General features: G+C 45.2%; 1 protein-coding gene across 1 annotated transcript in view; it reads left to right on the forward strand.

Moving 5' to 3' along the window:
- Nucleotides 1–21,656: 21,656 nt before the first annotated feature.
- GNE (glucosamine (UDP-N-acetyl)-2-epimerase/N-acetylmannosamine kinase) overlaps nt 21,657–22,398 on the forward strand; it is a 34,654-nt gene continuing 33,912 nt past the window's right edge. Inside the window, exon 1 of the mRNA XM_063321349.1 lies at nt 21,657–21,830. Within this exon, the coding sequence (XP_063177419.1) occupies nt 21,780–21,830 (51 nt within the window). The 5' untranslated portion in view covers nt 21,657–21,779. The remainder of the gene's footprint in view (nt 21,831–22,398) is intronic.

Below are 22,398 nucleotides of genomic sequence, written 5' to 3' on the forward strand. Positions count from 1 at the left end.
TCCTAGAAATTGCTTCCTGAGCTGGGCGTCTCACCCCAAAAAAGACACTGAGGTGCTGGAGCGGGTCCAGAGAAGGGCAACGAAGCTGGTGAGATGTCTGGACAAGAAGTCTTATGAGAAGCAGCTGAGGGAGCTGGTGTTGTTTAGCCTGGAGAAAAGGAGGCTGAGGGGAGACCTTATGGCTCTCTACAACTACCTGAAAGGAGGCTGTAGCCATGTGGGGGTCAGTTCCTTCTCGCAAGTAACAGGCGATAGGATGAGAGGAAGTGGCCTCAAGTTGTGCCAGGGGAGGTTTAGATTGGATATTAGGAAAAATTTTTACACTGAAGGGTTATAAAGCATTGGAACAGGCTGCCCAGGGAAGTGGTTGAGGCACCATCCCTGGAGGTATTTAAAAGACGAGTAGACGTAGTGCTTAGAGATACAGTTTAGTGATGGTTTTTGTCAGAGTTAGGTTGATGGTTGGACTAGATGATCTAAAAGGTCCCTTCCAACCTAGGCAATTCTATGATTCTATGATTCTATGGGTGGGAATGTGTCCCTGTCTGGGTGGATGTCCCTTTTGTTCCAGTTTTCTGACTGCATCAGCGAGTGCGAGGCTGTCAGACAAGGGTGGTGATCAGAACAGTCCTGAGGCCCAGTCTAGCCATTACATATTTGCTAAGAGCCACATTCCAAGTAACATCCAGGCCAGGGAGCCCTCCAGGATGATTGGTGGATGAAGGCTACTGTCCAGACTCTCTCTTTCCTCCACCTCTTCCACCACAGCAGGGAGACCAGGGAAGGAAGGGACTTTCCACTGGGCTGAGCTGTCTGGTATCTGTACCTACTTTGTGGGTGGTGCAATGAGACAGTGGCTTGGTGCACTGTCTCATTGCATTTCCCCAGACTCAGTGTAAGATGAACCTTCCTGCTCCTCTTGGCTGCAGAAATGAGGATTACTTGTTTGCTCCTTCTTGCTGCAAGCCAAATGAGCCATCCCCAGGCTCAGTGTGCCAAGGGAGGCTTCCAGCTGGCAGGAGCACAGTGACTCTTATTTTTCCTTGACTGTCATAAATGCACAACACATATCTCAGTGTCCCATTTGCTGCTCTGTCCTGTTTCTCTTTGATTTACAAACCCATCTCCAGACATTTCCCCTGGCACCCCATGCTGGCTCTGTAATCCGCATGTTGTTCAGTGCACTCAGCTAGCTAACACCTGGAGGGACCAGAACCACGTTTCCCAAGAACAGAACTAAGACACAGCACTGCTTGGGCTGACCTGTGCTTTCTCTTCTCTCTTGACAGGTCACAGCTGTGATGGGAAGTTCTGAGCACACATGGCTCTTCTGGTTTTCTGCTCCGTAAGGGCTACAGGGAACGCTCAGTTCCTGTAAGGCGAATGCCAGGCTATTGCCTGTGCTCCATCCTCCCCTTGGCTCTGTGTCAACAGGAGCTGTATGCATCAGCCTGGATGCACGCGGACCAGACCAGCCACCTGCCCCAGGTGCACAGGGTACAGAAGTAGAAAGGGCTGCTGTACTGTGGAGCTGCAGAAATAAGAGGAAGTGAGTTGTGAAAATCTTGTACACATTGCATTTGCCAGACACAGCAGTTTCTAAGCAAACATCTGGTCCCATGTGGCTGGCAGCAAGGAAAATCAACCAGAAAAGCAAAGTTCAGGCCTGATCTTAGCGTCTGCAAAAGTGGCTAAGTTCCCTTCTCTTTTTAGTAAGGAAAATGTTCCAGAAAGGCCTTTCAGTGCAAGCAGACTTTCAGAGACTAGTCTGTGGGACTGTGGGACTTGTGCTCATATCCTGCCTGGTCCTCTAACACAACAACCTTCAGCTCTCTGCAACCGGTATCACAAATACGGTGTGTCTTTAAGAAAATCCCAGGTCCAGTTTGGAGAACAACACTGTTTTCTCAAAAAAATAAAAATTGAAAACAACGACAAGATTTCTCACAGCTGGCAATAGAGAATAAGTTTCCAAGGGATCAGACACTCAGGGCTGAGTGTCTTTTTTGAGAACACTTCAAGGTTTTTTGAAAGCCTGAGGTGAGAGAAATTATGTGTTTGCCAGCCAAGCAGGAAGTCAACTTTCCCAAAACATATTAAAAGTTTCAGATTTATCAAAACACACCCGATGCTTTTATCTGTGCTAAGACATGCATGAAGTACTTGAGGCATTTTCTGCAATATTGAGCACAATTGCATGCCATCTCTGGCCTAAAGAACACCCCAAGTTTCAGTCACATTTATCACACAAACCTATCATAGCAAACACAGCTGTCTGCTGGCTTATTAAGAGAAATAAATTGCAGGGAGATATGAAGAAGGAAGAAAGTATAACTGAAAACAGGGCAAAGGCAGATAAAATTATTACCTAACTTTTATAACACTTTTCTTTTTAAAATATAGGGGGTTTTCATTACCAAATCCAGTTTACAACAGAAAGGTTTAGCACGCCAAGATCTGATGTTTAGAAAGAGTCCCACTACTCCACTTAAAAAAAGGAATCGGAAAAAAATCCAATGAATCTCTAGACACCTAGCTCTCTTAGGACCCTTTGAAAGACCAGAGGCAGTACGCACTTAGCAGGCTGAAACTGTTAACTGACAAGATGCCAAGTGTCCATCAAAAGGTAAAATCAGCCTTGTCTGTTTTTCTCACAGGTCCACCTGGATAAACACTGGCGTCCTGCTTACGAAGGTTAGCTTTCCTCTGTCCCCATTCCAGATAACCAAACGATTCCCCTTTCAACTTCTGGTTTGATTAGACCTATGAGAAATATGGTGCTTTCCCTGGAAAAAGAGGAAAATAAACCTTTTTGGCCTGTGGAGGACCCGTTCAGTTTCTGTCTCAGAAAACTATTTACACGTAAGAAGGTGTGGGTAATCTCTGGCAATTCAGTGCCTACTAACAACAGGTTATTAATCATTCCCCTTGCACAGCAGGACATCCGCTTCCCATGCTCTGATGTTATGTTTGCTGAGTTTAATTTAATATTCCGCCTTCAGACTTCTGTAATCACTTAAGAAGCCTGCAAAGCTCTAGCTTCAAAGCACAGATACCAAACACCAGAAAGCGCTCTGCTATGGTCAAGTGTGAAACCAGCACTCCAGGACTCACGGTTGTCAAGATCACCCTGAAGAGATGACCTCAATGTCACTTGAGAAATACTGCTCAGGGCACCACCAGCGTGGCAGAAGTGTGAAGAATGTAGGAGGAATGGAGGACAGGAACAAGACGTCAAAGAGTCTAGTCCTTCTCCAACACTCCCTCTAGCCTCTGCCCACCATCCCTAGGCTATGCCTGCAACAATGTAGTATCAAGGGGATTGTAACAGTGCAATTATATGAATGAGGCTCAACTTAGACGAGTGGATTCGTGTCTCAGCTGATTTCACATCAATAGCTGGTACTATTCTCCAATTCCCCTTTAGACTAACATCACGGTCACCTCAGCTTTCTGTTCAGTGAATGCTGGGAGCGTGGCAGGATTTAGCTGGTTTTTTCCCACAGTCAAACAGGAATTTCTGCGCTATATATAAAAAGGAATGCTTTGTGCAGGGTCACTCGATTTGTGGTTTACACAACCAACCTCTGAGGTACGTTGCCCACTGAGCAGATAATTCACGCCATTCCAGGAGCCTGATGTGGAGCCTCTAATACACAGTTGCAGTTTGAAGACAGAAGATTCAACTAACTATATTGGCAAGCACTGTGTTTTTGCCTGAAGTCCCAGCTCCTGAAGTCCCATTATCTGACTTGCTCCTTATTAACCAAAAATTAAGGTTCTGACTTTCGCAGTTGCAAAGAAAATCTTGAAAAAAAGGGCACCCAAAAGACTTGAAGACCCAATGGAGACAGTAAGAAGGCAAAATATATTACTTTATGATTTTAAGTAAATATAGGCATTTTCTGAATGTAAAGGACTGAAACTACTTTTCAAAGAAAAGAAATTAAAATTACTTTGCAAAATAACTGAAGTGTTCTGAACTCTTGGGGATTAGAGATGCCCAGTTGTGCCCAATTTCTTCTTAGTAGGAACTGAATGTTAAGTTCCACCAGGAAACTTTATAAACTGACTTTCCGTTTATAGATAGTGGTTTCTAAGCTGAATTTAGTGATACCTTTTGAACAGAACATGAGAATGAAGCACAGTTTAAATGCCCTTTTCAGAGTGCTTGAAAAGTCTTTCTTCTCCTGAATGCATTCACGAGCTTTGAGCAATACGGTATTTTGTGGCACATGCTTTCTGGGTTAATTATTGATAATGAATGTTCTTGGAGCATCTGAGGTGCAAACGAATCCTAACACTGAAGTATAAACTACACTGAAACTCCTGAGTTAAATTATTCCCTGTCTTATCAGAAGATAAAAAACTCTAAGACAGGCTGCCTACTGGACTTGGAGAAATGAGATCTTGGAGAATGGTGTTACTGACATAGTGCTTGAGCTTATAACAGTGTGCTTCTTTGCCAGCACTTGCAGGACAACAGTTGGCTTCTGAGACCACAGCAAAGTTGCAAACCTGCTACAGGATTTCCGCTGCAGGAGCATGGAGCACTTCTTGAAGGAATACCAGGGTGCTTGCTGCACCTTTTCCCAGATCCAGCAATGACAGTGGAGCTCAGTACATCTCCTACATGACCTTTGGTTTTATCTCCCTTGCCATGTTACCTCCTGCTTCAATCCACCAGCACAGCTACTACCCCAGGACCACTCCCTCACTGGAGCAATCACGAAGAGCCAAGTTGACCTGTTTCACCAGTAAAACTTTCCAGCATTTGGTGCAAAAAGGCACAATGTTTCACACATCTGTTTCCCCTCAACAATGCCTGGTTGCTAGATGTGAAAGTGTAACCAGTGTTTAGCCAGGATTTGACTACAGAAGAAGGAAGGAAAGACCTGTGGAGGTATCTTGGCCATGTGCTACCAACCCTTTATCATTTTTCCAAACAGTATCAGCCACTGGAATTTTCTCTGACCTTCCACTGCCTCGCTCTGTGGCTTCGTCTCCTGGAAAGCAAATCATATGAGATAACTGCATAGGTTTGGTTTGGTCAATTACACAAGGTTCTTTTCAATGTTGAAAGGGAGCTTTTAATATGACCCTCCCTGAATTTACAGAGACTAGAATACTTCTCAACAAGCCAGATTGCCATGTCAGGCAGGATTTTAGTAGCTGTTCCCAGAAGGAGCTCATGAATGTTTTCTTAAGCCCCACCTGAGAAGTGGAGTGCAACATAAAAATTCAATTGACTTTTCTTTGCTAAGAAAGGAAAAGATTTCAGTGAAACAATTCATTTGCTTGAATGCAAATCTATCTGCTAAGCAAATCTATCTGGTTTTCTCCCAAAATGTCAGGTATTTATGGTTCCAAAAAAAAAAAAAAATTCTGTTTTCAATCTCTAACAAGAATTCAATACTTTAATTCAGCTAAATCTTAAACAAACAAAAATGAGACACCTATTTTACTTTTGACTGAAGCTTTTTGTTCGTGAACTAAACTCATAGTGGCTTTGGGTGGCCAGGAAGAGAGAAATTTCTACTTGGTTGGTGAGCTTTCAGTCAACCTAAAAGGAAAACTTTTTTCAGCTTCGCTAGCGTATTAAAATAAAAACCTCTGTTTATTTGCCAGGATGAGAAGTAGTTTTTCTATGAAATACTCAGTTTCTAGAAATGTTCATCAATCCCATGTCCACTATGGCTGGTCATATACAAGTCTGCAAGCTAAAAATAAATAATTTGCTCAGGAATAAGGACTCCATTCTTCTAACTCCCAGAAATATGATGGGGACCTCAAAGGAGCTGGAGTGACTACACTGAGGATCCAAGTGTGATCTAAAGACAGTCCAAATAAAAAAATCTCATCAAATATCAAACCAGCCATATAGGAATAGATGAAATAGATGAAAAGGGAAAATACATACCCTGGAGCTTTAATGACATAGCCTCAGCCACCTCTGAATACCCCATCAAGGTGTGACGAAGCCAACATGGGAAACAAGCATCACACAACACTTCTGTCCTTAGTTAGGACATGCCAACCTGGGTGTTCCCCAGGCACAGCCAGCCTGCTGCTGCGTATGGCCATTATTGCTGCACTGCTCAGCATGAGAGAGGAGCTGTCACGCTCCTGCCCTCCTAATCCCAGCACAGGCACACAATCTGAGAGGGGACTGCTGCTTGTAGGCAGCTGAGGTTCTGCTGCCTGTCTAACATAGGCCTGAACACCATCTCACCTCTCTGCACAGACAGAAAAAGCTGACAAAGAGACAGGTTCAGAACGAGAAATTACACTTAAACTTTTAAGCAAACATTTGCGCAGCAATAATGACCTTTAAAGACCAGTTAAGACTGGCTTGTATAGGAAATTTGCATGCGTGACTGCCATCGATTTGAGCAACACCATTTAATTACCCAGTGTAAAACAGATGGTGTTCTCAGAACTGCTGTATGGTGTTTATTTTTAACTCACAGGGTTCAATAATTGACTACTCCAAGCTGGTGGTTAGAAGAGTGGAAAGATTCCCTTCACTAACAGTAGCAATGGGGATTATTTATTAAACGCTCCAGACCCTGGAGCAGCACAGCCTGGTGAATACAGCAAGTACTGTAGCACCTGCTTTTCAGACAGCTGTGACTCTGACATAGATCATCTTTGTAAAACTTGAACATTGCTTGGAGGTGGGAATGAACTGTGCAAAATGTAGCATTTTGGGACATTTTTACAGTATTTCCAGACAATTAGTCATTGTCTTCATTGCCTCCTGTTGAAGAGCTAGGACTTTCCCTGCCAAGGTCCGTATGTTATTTCATTCTTCTGTCCTCACCATCTGGCCTATCGACATGACGGTAACTCTGATATTGAGTATTTTTGCTGTCTGACGTAGGAGTTGCACCCTGAATTTCCTATCTGTACCTTGCACCAGAGGATGCCATCATCACCTTCAGAAATATGAGACCAGTAAAACCCCAAATGGAAAACAAATGTAACTCTATATTTACAAGTGGGACTTACTTATCAATGCAAAAAATCGTAGAATCATAGAATACCACATTGGAAGGGACCTCAAGGATCATCTGGTCCAAACTTTCTAGGCAAAAGCACAGTCTAGACAAGATGGCCCAGCACCCTGTCCAGCTGAATCTTAAAAGTCTCCAATGTTGGGGAATATGCCACTTCCCCTGGGCAGATTATTCCAATGGTTGATTGTTCTCATTGTGAAAAATTTTCCTCTTGTGTCCAACTGGAATCTCCCCAGGAGTAACTTGTACCAATTGCTCCTCATCTTTTCCATATTATTCCTTGTAAAAAGGGAGTCTCCATCTTCTCCATCACTCTTTAAATACTGGAACATGGTGATAAGGTCTCCCCTAAGCCTTCTTTTCTCAAGGCTGAATAAACACAGTTCTCTCAGCATTTCCTCATATGGCAGGGTTCCCGGTCCTTTGATCATCTCTGTGGCCCTTCTCTGGACCCTCTCCAGCCTGTCCACACCTTTTCCATACAGTGGAGACCTAAACTGAACACAGTGTTCCAGGTGTGGCCTGACAAGTGCTGAGTAGAGTGGGAGAATGACTTTTTTATCTCTGTTGTGAACAGCACACTGTTCGCTCATATTGACCTTGCTCTCCACCAGGACCCCCAGGCCCCTTTCCACAGAGCAGCTCCCCAGTCAGGTAGATCCCAGTCTGCGCTGCACTCCTGGACCTCAAACCTATCCTCGTTGAACATCATAAGGTTCTTGTTAGTGCACTCTTGCAGCCTCTCCACCTCTTCTTGCAGGCTGTCTGCGGACCACCCATCAAAAGATAGAGGTAAGTATACATCTGAAAAATATCAAGGAATATAAATTGTACAGAGGAGGAAACCACTTATTGCTTTGATGTGTTACAGTTTTTGGCACATGCTACGCAAGCAAATGCCCCCACAGGCTCAGATGCAGGTTTTTGCATGAAGCACTCTGCTTTGCTAGACGATAAAGTGGCAGTTTGAGTTACTCAGGATAGCTGAATTTATCACATAACTCCACAGTTCTGTCACTGCTTTGCTCATTAACTGTCCTGGAAACAGTAGGAAGGTGCTGAGGAAAAAAACCCTAGGCTTTATAGGCCATCAGCTCCAAGAACATATTGTCCTCCAAGTACTGTGAGACTGGCACTTAGACTGAACTGACAACACTTCTTGGTGATTGTGCTTCTTGGTGACTACCCTTGGAAGGAGCCTCTCACCAAACCCAACACAAATTTCCCCAATGTGAAAAACTCCGCTTGATTTAGGTGAACCTGCCTTACACCTTCCCTTGATACCTGGCCTTCCTGTCCATAAGCTGTCCTTTGACCTGGGGAAGCCATGTTTACCTCGATATGTCATGATACCCGTGTTGGCTTTAAATGCTGTACACATAGCAGTGAGACAAAGCGCTGTGGTGAACTCTGCCAGGAAGACCCTACCAGCCTATGCTGAGCTGTGTCCAGCCCCATCAGGAAAGACATAACAGTGCCAGAGCTGGCCAATTTAAGGGGGGGCTTGGCTTTCTCTACTTAAAATCACCTCTTCCTGGTCCCCTCGTTGCTGCTGCAGATGAATTCTGGACACTTGTCTACAGTTCTTCTTGGTCCTTGCACGCCTCAACTCCACTTCGACTTCTTACATCCTACTACAGTCTATTTGGCAAGGCCTGAATAAAACACACCATGAAGCTTTACAGAGACAACCCAACTGACCCAGGTAAGTACCTCCGCTGTTTCTTTGCACCAGTTTTACTCCATTAAACCAGTTGTTGTGACTAGTTACAGAGCATCCCAAATTGATGGGGAAGTCCCTACCTTATCCTATCACACAGCATTTCTCAGAGGCAATCGTTCCCTGCAAAAGGCCATGGTAAGATGTTTTTGCCTTCCTAACTGTCCCTAAGCTTAGTCCATTAAGGAATCACTGAATAACTCCTTTGTTCTTGCAACTGTAGGTATGCAGACTACCAGGATACAGCACAGGTTTTCTCTAACAGTTTCCTTGGATCATAGGGTCCTTGTGGTTTCAGGAAATGTATTTGTGTTTCTCCTCCCAAAAAGAAGGTGGGCTCAAATAAACTGAAAGAGAGCAAGGGAACACAGATAGAATCCCAGATACTTTATTTTTATTGTCTTTTTCCCCCAAAAGGTAATGGAGGATTTTGACACCATGTATTGTAGGTTTTCTTAATTTCCAGAGAGAAAATCCCTCCTGATCTCTGTTAGAGAATGTAATGCTCTCCTGATCCCTTCTGAAAGACGTACTGAAAGAGACACAGGTTAAATAACAAACACAACACACCTTGATTAAGGCAATGGTTGACTAACAACAAACACTCAAGTACAGATCAGCTGGGTCTCTCCTGAGAAGGAAAAGTGAGTCACTTTCTGTTGACATCTTTGGGACAAATAAAACTTAAGTCCCTGAAGACTAGGTAAATAAAATACAAATAAAAGGAAGTTTCTGGTGTCAGTGGACCTAGGAGGTGGAAGGGAATGAAACCCTTCCTTTTCACCTGTCTTGAAGAAGGAGCATTCATTTCTCTCCAACCAAAAGCTAGTATATCCTGCTCACATGGTCATAATTAATTACTAACCAAATTTGGGTTCAGGAGTGAATCATTTTTCAATTTGAAATGGAAAGGGACTATGAGGACTTGGGAGGAGGTGGGGGGTGGGAGAATTGTACAGCATCTCCTGTAGAACTATGGGGAACGGTTCCTTGTGTTGAGTCCTCTGGGAGTTTTATTCAAGAGATCTCCTGTTGCCTTCAAAACTGAGAATCTTGGGCATACGTATTAAATATTCTATGTTTATAAAAGTGTCTATAGGTACAAAATACTGCTATTAATTCTGACATGAATGATATCGACTACCAATAAGTTCTTCCTTATGAACACACCGATAAAATTGTGTGAATAAGGGAATGTTATGCACATACCTTCTTGTCTGTGGCTTTCAAAAGCCATATCCTACAGTCATCAAATGGCCCTAGGAGGAGAATCCCTAAGGACTGAGAAAGAAATGCAGAATTAACGTTGTAAGGTGTTCCCACACTGTAGCTTTCCAAAGCTCTCTCAAAGAAGAGAGGCCCAACAGTACAACTAGAATGAAGATGGGTGAGCAACAACAGTCAACAAAATAACAAGGTGTGGGTTTACTCCACTCTGATTTCTGTAGGGAATAAGTATATGCTTAAATTCAAGTAGTTAAATTCAAAAGACTTCTACTCATTCAGTCTGGCCAGCACAACTTGCACATGCAAATGCATACAGGTGGATGTGACAGTGATCTAGGGCTAGCTTATGTGTTCAAACAGGGTCATATGGATTGGCCGAGGAACAGCCACCTATATAGCGGTGCTGGACATTCCAGGTCCGACGGAGAAGGGGCTGGAAGTTACCTGATCACCACCAGCCAGACTAGGACATTGACCCCAGTCCGGCTCTTTGACCTGCTCACTCCTGGATGTTTGAGGCAGGTTCTGTGACCTATTTTTTACTTTTCTCACCTGTATTTTTCAAGAAGGGAAAGACTGGCCTGTGTCAGGTATTATATGCTTCTGATGTTAGACAAATATTGGCAATATTGAGTTGCTTGGGTACTAGGCATGCCATTCTCACACAAGTATTACAGATTTCTGTCTCTGCAGATATTTGCCATACAGCAAAGCTGTGCTTAGCCTTTGCTGCTCCTTCATTGAGAGAACTATGTGCCCTTGAGTTTTGCAGTTTAGACAGACCACTAAAAAAAGTTGGTCATATGCAAGGACTAATAGCACACCCACCACCCCCCTCCTATTTCTCTACACCATTAGACTGGCTGCAGGACATATAGCAGCACTTTGCTAAGCAGTTTGCAGTGCTCCTGCTGGACTACTGATGTGGAGTTGGGGTTTGGCGTGAGAACTGTACCTATTTGTTAAAACAAATAGGTGACCTTAAAGGAAGAAGGAAGCAAAAGAAGAGCTGCTCACCATGATCTGCCTCCTGCTGTGCCATGACGTGCCACCCCTGAAAGTCCTCTGACACAGAGGAAGAGTCAACAGCCCACAGAGGTGTTGCCAAGTCTCAGAGGCCTGCCAGCCCTCCTGCAGGTTTATTAGTACTTTCCCTACCTTCAGCCAGGCCAAAGTCCAGAATTCTCAGCTTCTTAACAGCCTCAGAGCTGTCTGCTTCGGGACAAAGCTGGGCATCACACCATCAGCTTCTCAAATACACTGCAGTCCCTACAGATGGAAGAAGATCTTGGCTGAGTTAGATCCCAATTGGCTAGGTGTTAGACAGAAGGAGAGTTCTGAATCTCAATACTTTCCAATGCATATACAAAAATCCTACTGGTGTCTTTCTATATTCTAAGTATCAAAGTAGCTTTAAAATGTTGCCCTCCCTCAACTAAATTTCAGCAAGACCTAGCTGTTAAAAATGCCTTTCAAAATGAGGCTAAGAATTCTTTAGGTCTACTATGTGTTTCAGCACATCTGACTTTCTTAATTCTGCATAACTCGCTCAAACAAAATCTCTTTCAGTTTGAAATGTCCTAGTCTTCTCTCTCAAAGCTGATTTATTTTCCTCATTTATTGAGAATTTCAGTTTGGCTAATAAAATATTTTCAAAAACATTTCAGATACCAGAAAGCCCATACATGAGTAATTGCAAAACATATGAAGCACTAAAAATTTTCAGTAGGCTTAATGCTAGGAATTATTGAAACTTGTGCATTCTACACATGCTTTCTTACCCTTTCTAGAAGCATGCATGACATCTATGAAGATAGTCTCTCTGGGGTACTAGGAAGAGAGTCTCTTTTGAAGGTTTACAGGGGGATTTAGGACTCTCAGTACTTGGCTCTGTAGAGCAGTGAACGTCAGAGAAGCTTGCTGGAATCAATAAGGTAGGCTTTCACTACAGAATTTGCAAAGAGGTCACTTATACCCTACATCTCTGCTTCCTAAATCCTCCCTCTACGCTAGGCTGCTGGCCTCACCTAAAGAAAGGAGCCTGCTAGAGTTCTCACTTGGATTAAAAACCCAGTGAGAACAGAACATAAACCAGAATGTCCTCCAGAGTCTTCCTGTCACAGACAGAGAAGATCTCCCGCAGCTCAGCTGCACATAGCCACAAGGCAGTTCAGCTGCAGAGCTAGGGTTTCTTCAACTCTGCCACAGGAAGGGGTTTCAACAGACTTTCAGAGGAGGGGAATGAAAGCAGTGGAGTGAACTGCTGCAGCGAGGAGCTGTACTGTGAATTCCTGACATAGGCCTGCACAGGAAGGACCCAGAAGGAAGCTTCAGACCAGCACTTCTATCAGCACAGCTGTGTGGGGCAGGAGTGTGCCCTTTGTATAGTATTGACAAAGCAGTGCTAGCAAATACCACAGGAGGGGTTCAGCTGTCTCACAGGCCTGAGCTTATATTGGGATACTACATCTTCATCTTGGAGCAAAAGTATGACGTGTTTACTCACAGAGCTGCACTGTTGCCAAAGCACTTTGCTGGTACAGCATCCGGTAATTTTGGATGAGCAACGTGCTAAAATAAGTAGGGACCTCACTTGTTTTTGTGGTGAACTCAAAAAAACTAGCCTCAACATGTATGCAGTCTTTGTCTCTTCTTTGTAGAAGAGTGTCAGCTACGCAGCTCATTGCAAATACCTTTGCCAAGAACAGAAAGACCTGCTCAGTCCCCCCCCTGCTCATCTCACACATAAAGTAGGAACTCACCTTCAGGACTGCTCTCACACAGTATAATCGGTGTTGGTCCCCTTGCATTTAATGCAAGAATAGTGACTTGCAAGAAGACGGCTCTGTCTTTCTGTCTTTAAAGGAAAAATTGCTTAACTCCTTTGAGTTTGGCTGTATTATAGGTGTCATGCCCACAAATATGCCTACTCTACCCACTATATATGGGAAATTTGCATCATCTAGGGCTTGTTTTCCCACCCCTGAATTTTCAAAGATCTGTTGGAGGTGTAGATTCAGTACATTTCATATCCAACACATTTCAGATCCTCACTTAAACTCCCATGACAGAATTAGACCTTCTGGTTTTGGCACTGATCCAACAGTAGAAAATGGTCATGAAAGCAAGGCTGTCCTTTGCTTTCGTAGTCTTTCATAGCTTTCAAAGCAAGGCATCATAGTTTGCACCAGAAAAAAAGCCCAAATCAATCAAAGATCTAAGTTTCTGCACAAAGAATAATCCAGTACAATGGTATCTGTTCCAGTAGCTTTCTGGTTTAGTCTAGTTTATAGTCATAAACAGGCAGGATGAGATGGCAGGTGATCTAGGATGGAAAGATTGTGTGCCTGTCAGCAGCTGTAGTACAATCCTTAAAATTTTCTCTCATCAATAAAGGGTTTTTTTCCTGCACAGCCCAAATCCCAAATGGATCCCAAGCCTAGCCTCTCAGCTTAAAGACACCAGTGCCCAACCATGATTTCAACTCTTCTATCAAAGTCTCCTGGCTCAGACCTTCTCTTCAAGAGCACTAAGCCCCAGGCGCTTGGCTCAGCACCACCAAGGCTGTAATCTCCACCTTTGAAGTATCAAGCAGCAAGGCCCAGATCTATAAAGGTATTTAGGCTCCCAGGCCTTTTCTACCTTGATTCGTTCAGCCACATGTTTCAAATTGTCCCTTGACACCATAAAAGCTAAACACACACCTTGTCCTACAAGGATCCAAAGCACTAAACAATAGAATCAAAACCTGACCAAGAAAAAAAAACCCACAGAATAAAAAAAAAATAAAAAAAAAAAAACAACAAACCAAACCACTGGAAAAAGTTCATGCTGGGGAAAAAAATGCAGGAATTTCTGCAATGCGTCATTTGAGACACCAAAGGAACCAACACCTTTAAGTCAAATACCTTCTTCCTCTTCAACAGGATCCACATCCTGCCCTGCCCTTCAACAGATACCAATGAGTGGAACAGGTTTGCTCTGCAGAGACGTTACTGCCAAGACACACTCAAGGAGCAATTCAGACATTTTAAGATAGGTGTCTGATATAATTTTAGAGGCCTTTAAGCATCCCTTATGGCTTTCAGCTGCCAGTACATGACCTCTAGGATCTTTTGCATGTCTTCAATACTTGACAATATCTATCACAGAATCACAGAGTGGCTGAGGTTGGAAGCAATCTCTGGAGGTCATATGGTCCAACACTCCTGCTCAAGCAGGACCACCTAAAGCTGGTTGCCAGAACTATGTCCAGGCAGCTTTTGAAAACCTCCGAGGAAGGAGACTCCATCACCTCTCTGGGCAACCTGTGCCAGCATTCAGTCACCCTCACAGCAAAGAAGTGTTTCCTGATGTTCAGAGGGAATCTCCTGTGTTTCAGTTTCTGCCCATTGTCTGCCACTGGGCATCACTGAAAAGAGCCTGGCTGCCTCTTCTTTACACTCTCTCACTCCCTCAGATACTGGTACACAGTGATGAGATTCTCCCCTGAGCCTTCTCTGAGTACCGGCTCTCTCAGCCTTTCTTCATATGAAAGATGCTCCAGGCCCTTCATCATCTTTGTGGCCCTTCGCTGCACTGTCTGCAGTAGCTCCATATCTCTCTTGTACAGGGGGAGCCCAGGACTCGACACAGTACTCCAGGTGTGATCTTACTAGTGCTGAAAAGAGGGGAAAGATCACTCTCTCAGCTTGCTGGCAACATTCCTCCTAATGTAGCTCAGGATACCATTTGCCTACTTTGCCACAAGGGCACATTGCTGGTTCATGTTTAACTTGGTGTGCACCAGGACCCCGGGTCCTTTTTGGCAAAGCTGCTTTCCAGTCAGTTGGCCTCCAGCATATACTAGTGCATGGTGTTATCCCTCCCCAGGTGCAGGGCTTTGCAGTTCCCTTTGCTGAACTGTATGAGGTCAAGGTCACACTAGACAGCAGCATGACCCTCTGGTGTATCAGCCACTCCTTCCAATTTGGTGTCATCAAAAAACTTGCTGAGGGTGCACTCTGTCCATCATCCAGATCATTAAAGAAGATGTTGAAACAGTATTGAGTCCTGGAGTGCACCACTAGTTACTGGACTCAAACTTCATGCCACTGATCACCACCATCTGGGCCTGGCTGTACAGCCAGTTTTCAATCCACCTCACTGTCTGCTCATCAAGCCCATACATCATCGTTTTCTATGAGGATCTTATGGGAGACAGTGTGTCAAAAGCCTTACTGAAGTCAAGGTAGGCAACATCTACTGCTCTCCCCTCATATGCCAAGGCAGTCATTTTATCATAGAAGGCTATCGGCTTCATTAAGCAGGACTTCCTTTTTGTAAATCCACCCTGACTAATCCAAATCACCTTCTTTACAGGAATTAATAGTTTCCAGGATTAGTTGTTTCACCATATTCTCAGGAAACAAGATGGGGTTGACTGGCCTGTAATTCCCTGGGTACTCCTTCTTGCCTTCTTTGAAGACAGGAGTGACATTTGCTTACCTCCGGTCTTCAGGAACCTCTCTCAATCACCACAACCGTTCAAAGATTATCAAGAGTGGCCTCTCAATGACATCTGCCAGCTCCCTCAGCATTCATGGGTGCACCTCATCAAGGCCTATGGCCTTAGGTATGTCCAATTTACTAAGTATTTCCTAACCTGAATCTCTTCCAACAAGAAGAGAATCAAGTCCTCCTGCTTTCAGACTTTCCCCCAGTCTCACGGACATTTAAACAAATTCATTCCTACAGTGCTTGATAAGCAAACAGCAAAACTGAGGCCAAACCCTTCCTTGCAAGCAATGAGGCAGTTATTGCTTACTGACCACAGATCAGGAAAGTGAAGCTGCAGACCTGCTTTCTGACTGTTGGTAGCACATGAAAGGCATTTTCAGTGTTCTGGGGTCTTTGGTTTGTTATTTGGGACCAAAGTGAAAGTTTTTTGATTGTTCTCAAGTGGTGGGAACTGCACAAATCCACTGGCATCAATAACTCAGACCCTTCTGTGCATTCACATAGAAGTAAGGACTTAATGTTAAACCGCAAGATCAGCAATATAGGGAGGGCTGTTTCCTGTCTATGCTTGTGTGACTCTTTCCAGATAGGGCTGGGAGGAGGGTCATTGCTAAATGTGGAGTGACCACCATTCTTCAGAGAAAAGACCCATGTCAATCTGGATCACTGCTGTTTTCTGACAGAAGCATATTGTTTCTCTTGTCTATCTGCTATTAATCAAAAAACGCACACCTCAATCCTTAGTTGTCCTCTGCTGCTCAGATATTTTCAGCTGTGGAAGAAAACCTCATGTTTGCCCTGCTCTGACCAAGGACAGGGAGTGAGAAGTTGTCAGGGTCATACTAGAGCAGCTGGCTCAATCTTTCCTGGGCAACTTTCAAGCCTAGACATAATGCTGCCACACGGATGAGCCACCTTCAGAGCAGGCACCCGTTTGAGTCTTGGAACAGAAGTACTCTGTGCCTCTCACTGCTCTGTCACAAAAGGCATGACAGGGAGCTCTCAGACCACCAGCCAGAGCTTGTGCTCAGATACCTGAGCATGGTGCTCCCTTCATAAACAGGAAACCAAGTTTATGGGAAAGTGCTGGATCTTGTCTGGTCCCCCTGCTATACCCCATGACAGCAGTGAAGTAGAAGGCAGGTAAAGGTACCTTCCTCAAGTTTGGTTAAGGGCAGAGGTTGTCTGAGGACCATCCTCTAACAGTGGTGTTCTCTCCAAAACAACAAAGTGCTCTTTTCTGCATACTTTTTCTCACCAAAAATCACATGTGAGCTGGCCTAAGAGTCACGTGGATGTATTTCCTGAAAGATTAATTATACCTCATGAGTCCTGTATATGGTTACAGGCCTCCTTAGAGAATTTTGAAATTCATGTAGCTTTCCTCGAGCAAATATTTGTTGCTTGCATTTGCCTTTTCTAGAACCAGGGCAAGCATCAATATGAGTCACCAAGGTCTCAGGATCTGTAATCCTAGCTAAAAACCTCTAAGCAAAATGGGACCCCAGATGGGCCCTTCTTTTTTCTAGGTAAACAGCCCATGCCATCTCAAATGAATCCTACCTCCAGCCTGCCTCCGTACCTATTTAGCTATATAAACCTAGTGCTCCCCAGAATCCTGCATCACAAGAATGTAGCAGGGATTGTAGTCCAATGATGTCTGAATAGTCAGAAGATAACCACCATTATAAATACTTCCTTGAACCTTGCAGGATCCTGCAGGTCCAACAGGATCTTCAGTCAGCTTCACGAGCTTGATGCTTTTGAAATTAGAAAAGCAGGAGTAAACATGCTTTCCTCTGGCACCGCAAAGCTTGTGTACTAAACCATTACTCTGAGAACCTTATTACATACAACCACATTGTTGGGATTACAACAGAGGATTTAGCCAAAACCTGACCCAGGAGTAAGATCTGATTTCACCGGGGGCTGGAACAGGCTGTGGACATGTAAATAAATGTGATGTTTTGCTCCTGGTAGCAGAGAGATGCTATTATATTTCAGATACTGTTGGTTTTACTTTCAATGATTTGTGGCTAACTAAATGTATTAGCCATTCACCACATTGTATGCCACTAGCTAGGGAAACGCAACTGCCTTTGGTAAAGGTAGTTAACACCCTTGGACGGATGGAGCTTTGACCTTTTTTAAATATGAGTAAGCTGATATTTATCATCCTTTTGATTCTGAACAAGATACTGGGTCTTATTAAGCCTGCAAGCCTAGGGTTTTTCCACACAGAGCTTTCTCATTCACCTCCTCTAAACCCAGAGTCCCCACTGTTGTGGGCCCAGGGTGCCCTTTTCAGACTATCTGGCCAGGCTCTTGCACAGGGGATGAGAAGGGCCAGTGGAGGGCCCCAGCTGTCCTGAGGAGTCCTCAGCCCCTCACTGCAGTGGCCGGAAGAAACCACTTCTTTTTGTGTCATTCTGGAAGTTCAGACCCTTCCTTTCTCCTTCTGTAACTTTACTGTCCTAATTGTTATACTGAATCCCTGTGGCGTTTGTAGCAACATTTTTGTAACTGAGCCCGCATGAACTACATAAGAGTGTCTGCTCTTTTCTGAGTGGATTTTGTTCACATGCCATTTTCACAGGAACAGCCTGAAGGCAAAGAAAAGGATGAAGAGGAGGGTAGAACAAGAAAAGCTAGTATAGCAAGATTAATTGTTTAATCAGAGATCGCTTGAAAAGTGCCTTCTATCCCTCCTTGACCAAAAGCACAGAGAAGTAAGTAGATTCTAGAAGGGGTCAGAGGAGTTAACATTTACTCTCAGCTTCCTGCAACACCAGCTACACAGGAGCAGAAAAAAACCTTCTACAAAACTTACAGGTCCATATTTCAGTTTCCTCCATGCCCAATGCCTTGTCACTTGGGCAGGGCGGAGGACTTAGACTGTATAAACTGCAAAACGGACATCAAGTGAACCTGTAAGATGCTGTTGGAACTCCAGGCAAAATTAGCAGGGAAATGGTGGTGCTACCTGCCTTCCAATAGGAAAGGGCAGTGGAGGAACACGGAGAACAGGTGTCAACGTTTGAAGCCATCATTGTATATCCTATATACCACTATATCACTCACTTTAATATCCCACACAACTGAACCTGAGCTTTTTCTTCACCCCTCTCATTACCAGACAGCCAGGGTAGGTGTCAGCTGTGTGCCAGCTGCCCAACCTGGCCAGCAATGCAAGCAGCACAGTTTGAGTTCACCGAGCTGCCTGTTCCTCAGAAAAACACCCCTGTTCACTGGGCTTATCCCCATTCCCAAGCAACTGGTCTGATCAAATGGGGGGAAAAGGGGGAGGAAGTGAAACTTCTGCCACATTGATAAAAAATTATCAAAGTGTTATTACAAATGTAATAATTTGATAGACTGTAGACTGAGTGGACTTTGGGCAATAATATCTTACCAAGACTTGTTCCCTGAAGTAGAGGCCAGCTATGGCACCTGAAGGTCTGTTTTGCCTGAGAAGGCATGCTCTCAATTAGGCCCAAATAACTTGTACATTCTTAGGTGACTCACAAGCCCAGTCAAGGTTAGGGAGAATACAACCCTCTCCTATGTTTGTCATTTGTGCAGAGAACCGGTGAACATATCACAGAAATTACCTGTTACTACTTTGAGCAACAGGGATAGTGAGGGAAAACCCTGTCAAAGGTTCATTTTATGTGTCCCCCAGCCATCCCTCCTGCTTAAAGCCTTACAATTATGTCTTACCATGCCTATACAGATATGTTTGTAAAGCCTGCCTGAGAGTAACAGTGACCTTTCAGCCAGGGAAGCCAAGACAAAAGCACACAACACTGAGCAGTTCACACTACTTTGGTGCAGAACCCCAGACACCTTGGGAGTACTTTACTGCACCTCCAAAGCCTGTGGTTGTGTTTTTCTGCATACTGGAGAAAGCACCAGTACAATTCATGGGGCACAGGGAACCAGGACAAGAAGACTTCACTGTACCTACAAGCACTCGAGTGAGCTCATTTTTCTGAAGGCCTTTGGTTAGCTTTTAGAGCAGATTCAAGAATGTCTCAGGCCAACATCCCATGCTCTGGGGTTCCTGCTTTTGCAAAGTTTCAGGAAAAGCAAAAGACAGAGATCTTATGCTGGGAGGTAAAGTTAACATGAAGTAGTCCAGCAGACACAGTTACTGGCAGACTTAAATTTTCCACAGGGCTACGTAATACAGTACTAAAGGAACAATTGAGTTAAGTAAATGAACTTGCATTAGTATTAATCCAAAACAAAGGCCCATCATTGTGGAAGTATATTAATCATCAGGAGAGTAGGAAGTAAAGGTCCCATGCCAGACAAATGATCAGTGAGGTTTGCAGAAGCAGGATGACAAATGTTTGCTAAAGTGGAAAAGTACAATAAGAAGGGAATTGGGCTAGGGGAAGCCCAAGGGAATCTGGGCTTTTCTTTCTATGTAGTGTTGTCCCAGGGGAAAACAGAGCTTCAGGCTCGAAATCTAATGTCCTTTTTTGTCAACAATGGAGAAATTTTAGAAGCCAAATATCTGATACAGGGAAATTTTAATACATTGTTTTCAGAAATCTTCCACAACTGGCAAACATGTTTAAGAAACATATACCTGCATATATATTTATGTGTATGCATACACATATACACATGCATAATGCAGTCCTGGGAGAAGAAAATCTGTTAAGCAAATGTTTCAATGCTGAGAAGCAGTAAGAGCTGCAAACGTGTGTGTAGGATGCGACTTCAGTAGAACACAGTGTAACACTGGCGGATTTCAGATTAGATTGCAGGCAGAAAAAAATAAGGTATTTTTCCAAGACAAAGAAAGAAGAGAACTAAACAGCAGAAGAACTCACAGATTTTTAACTCTCAGTTAAAATACATTGTGAGAGAAGAATCATGCAGATATGTGTGTGAAAAAAAGGGGGGGGAAATTGCAACATACGGTTCACAGCAAACTAACAAAGTATCTCCTTGTTCTCTGATTCTACAAGTGCCCGCTCTTTTGAAGTCTTTTGTTGCTGCTTTATTGTTCTTCCTTTTCTTCTGATCCTTTATTTAGCAGCCTGCCTCGTAGATATATAACAGGATAAAATGAGCAGCTAGAAACACACTGTGCTAACAGAATGCAAAAAATTATAAATTGCCACTGCTATAAAGGGATGAATTAAAACAGATATCAGTATAACACGTTGATCCCAAGTTGAAAAATTCTCAGCAATAGTCATGGCCACTACTGTTGAATTGTTTGTGTATTGGCATAAATCTGGCCACAGCGGAAGAGTTAATCAGTAAAATTAACAGATGCTGTACTCTGACCTGCTTACTGGAGTGCTTCTTCTATAAAGTTATATGTTAGGTTGAATGTGTGTGCTTCAGGGAAAAGAAGCAAGAAAGGAGAAAGTGGCTGGAGACAAATCATTTCTCTGCAAACACTAAGGTGCACGTATCAGAAATCAAAAGACAGTTAGGGAAGAACTGCAAGTGCTCCAAGATGGCCTTGAAAGTCAGGGGTCACACGGGTGCCTACAGCAACTCTTGGCCCTATGTGAGACGGGTGACTGCAGGGCTCCTTTGGGAAACGGCAAACATGTACCTGAAAGGGGTCTGAGGTACAGCTGCAAACAAGCCACAGCAAGACACAGCCTTGAAATGGTGTATGTGAAGCCAAGAAGAAGCTGGAACCAGGCTTCTACAGCTGCTGCTGTCTTCCAGACCCGTACTTGGCAGACTTGCTTCTTTGATGCAGGTGCCACACACGCCTCCCAAGCACCTTGCCTTCAGACAGCTGCAGGTTGCTGTTGTTCTGAATGGATCTGTGTAGCCCGGGCAATGTTAAAAACAGAAGGTGTCGTTGATACCAGCTGGTAATATCCACAGAGTAGGCTCAGCAGCAGTAAGGCTGCCTGCATCTCCTAGCTGCTGCGAGCGCACAGGTGGTACCCAGCAGGGAAATGGCTCCCGGAGACACAGGAGCACACCAGGAGGCAACACCGCCGAACAGGCGGGGCACCCTGAACGCAGACCCCTGCAGGGATACGGGCACGGCCTTGGTCCCCCGCACGCCTGACGACCCCCAGCGCGGGCTCATCCCGGGGAGAGCCGCGAAGTCCCAGCAGAACCCCGGCGCCCCTCGCCCCTCTGGCGACACCCACCCCCGAGCGCCGTCCCCGCCCGGCGGCGGGCAGAGGCGGTGCCTGAGGCGCGGGGCGGTCCCGGCGTGGCCCCGGCCCCGGGTGCCGCTCCCGTGGCGGCTCGGCGGCCCGGGCCTGGCAGCGGTAGAACCGCGCGGCGAGCGGCTGGGTGTCGGGGACCCGCTGGCCGCCATGGGGACCAACGCGCCAGCGCGCCGGGAGCCGCTTGCCCGTGGCCCCCACGTAAGTCAGCGGTTTCGCCCGCCGCCGGCGGGAGTCCCGAGGGGGGAGGGCTCGGCGGAGCGGGCGGAGGACCGCCTGCGGGCTTGCCCGCCGAGCGGGGGCTGCCGGAGGGAGCCTCGGGGGAGACGGTGTTCCCCCAGCCCGTGCCCCGGCCGAGGGCAGCCCGGCGGGGGAGGGCAAGGCGGCCCCCGGCGTGTGGCGAGCCCCGGGAGGGAGCTCCCTGCCCGCTGGGCGAGGGTGTCACGGCAGGTGCCGTCTCCAGGGCGGGCGCGGGACCGGTCTCTGTCCCTCCGTTTCTCCACTCGGTATGCGGGATTTGCGGCCGTGCCGGCCAACGTGCTCGGCGTTTAGAAGTTCTACGGAGAACGGTGCTAAATGGTTGCCCATTTGTGCCCGTTCCGCGTGGATTCTCTTTCCATTATTCAGTCCATAGCAAGCTGTGGGGAGCTGGTGACCTTCCCAAAGGTAGCACGCTGTTCCTTGTCACTGTGACTTCTTTGCCTGTTACGTGGGAGATGAGAGATCGGATTTGAACTCACCCACGTTGGAATACTACCTGGAGGGTGGT

The sequence above is a fragment of the Chroicocephalus ridibundus genome, chromosome Z (genome assembly GCF_963924245.1).
Source record: "Chroicocephalus ridibundus chromosome Z, bChrRid1.1, whole genome shotgun sequence".
NCBI lineage: Eukaryota > Metazoa > Chordata > Aves > Charadriiformes > Laridae > Chroicocephalus > Chroicocephalus ridibundus.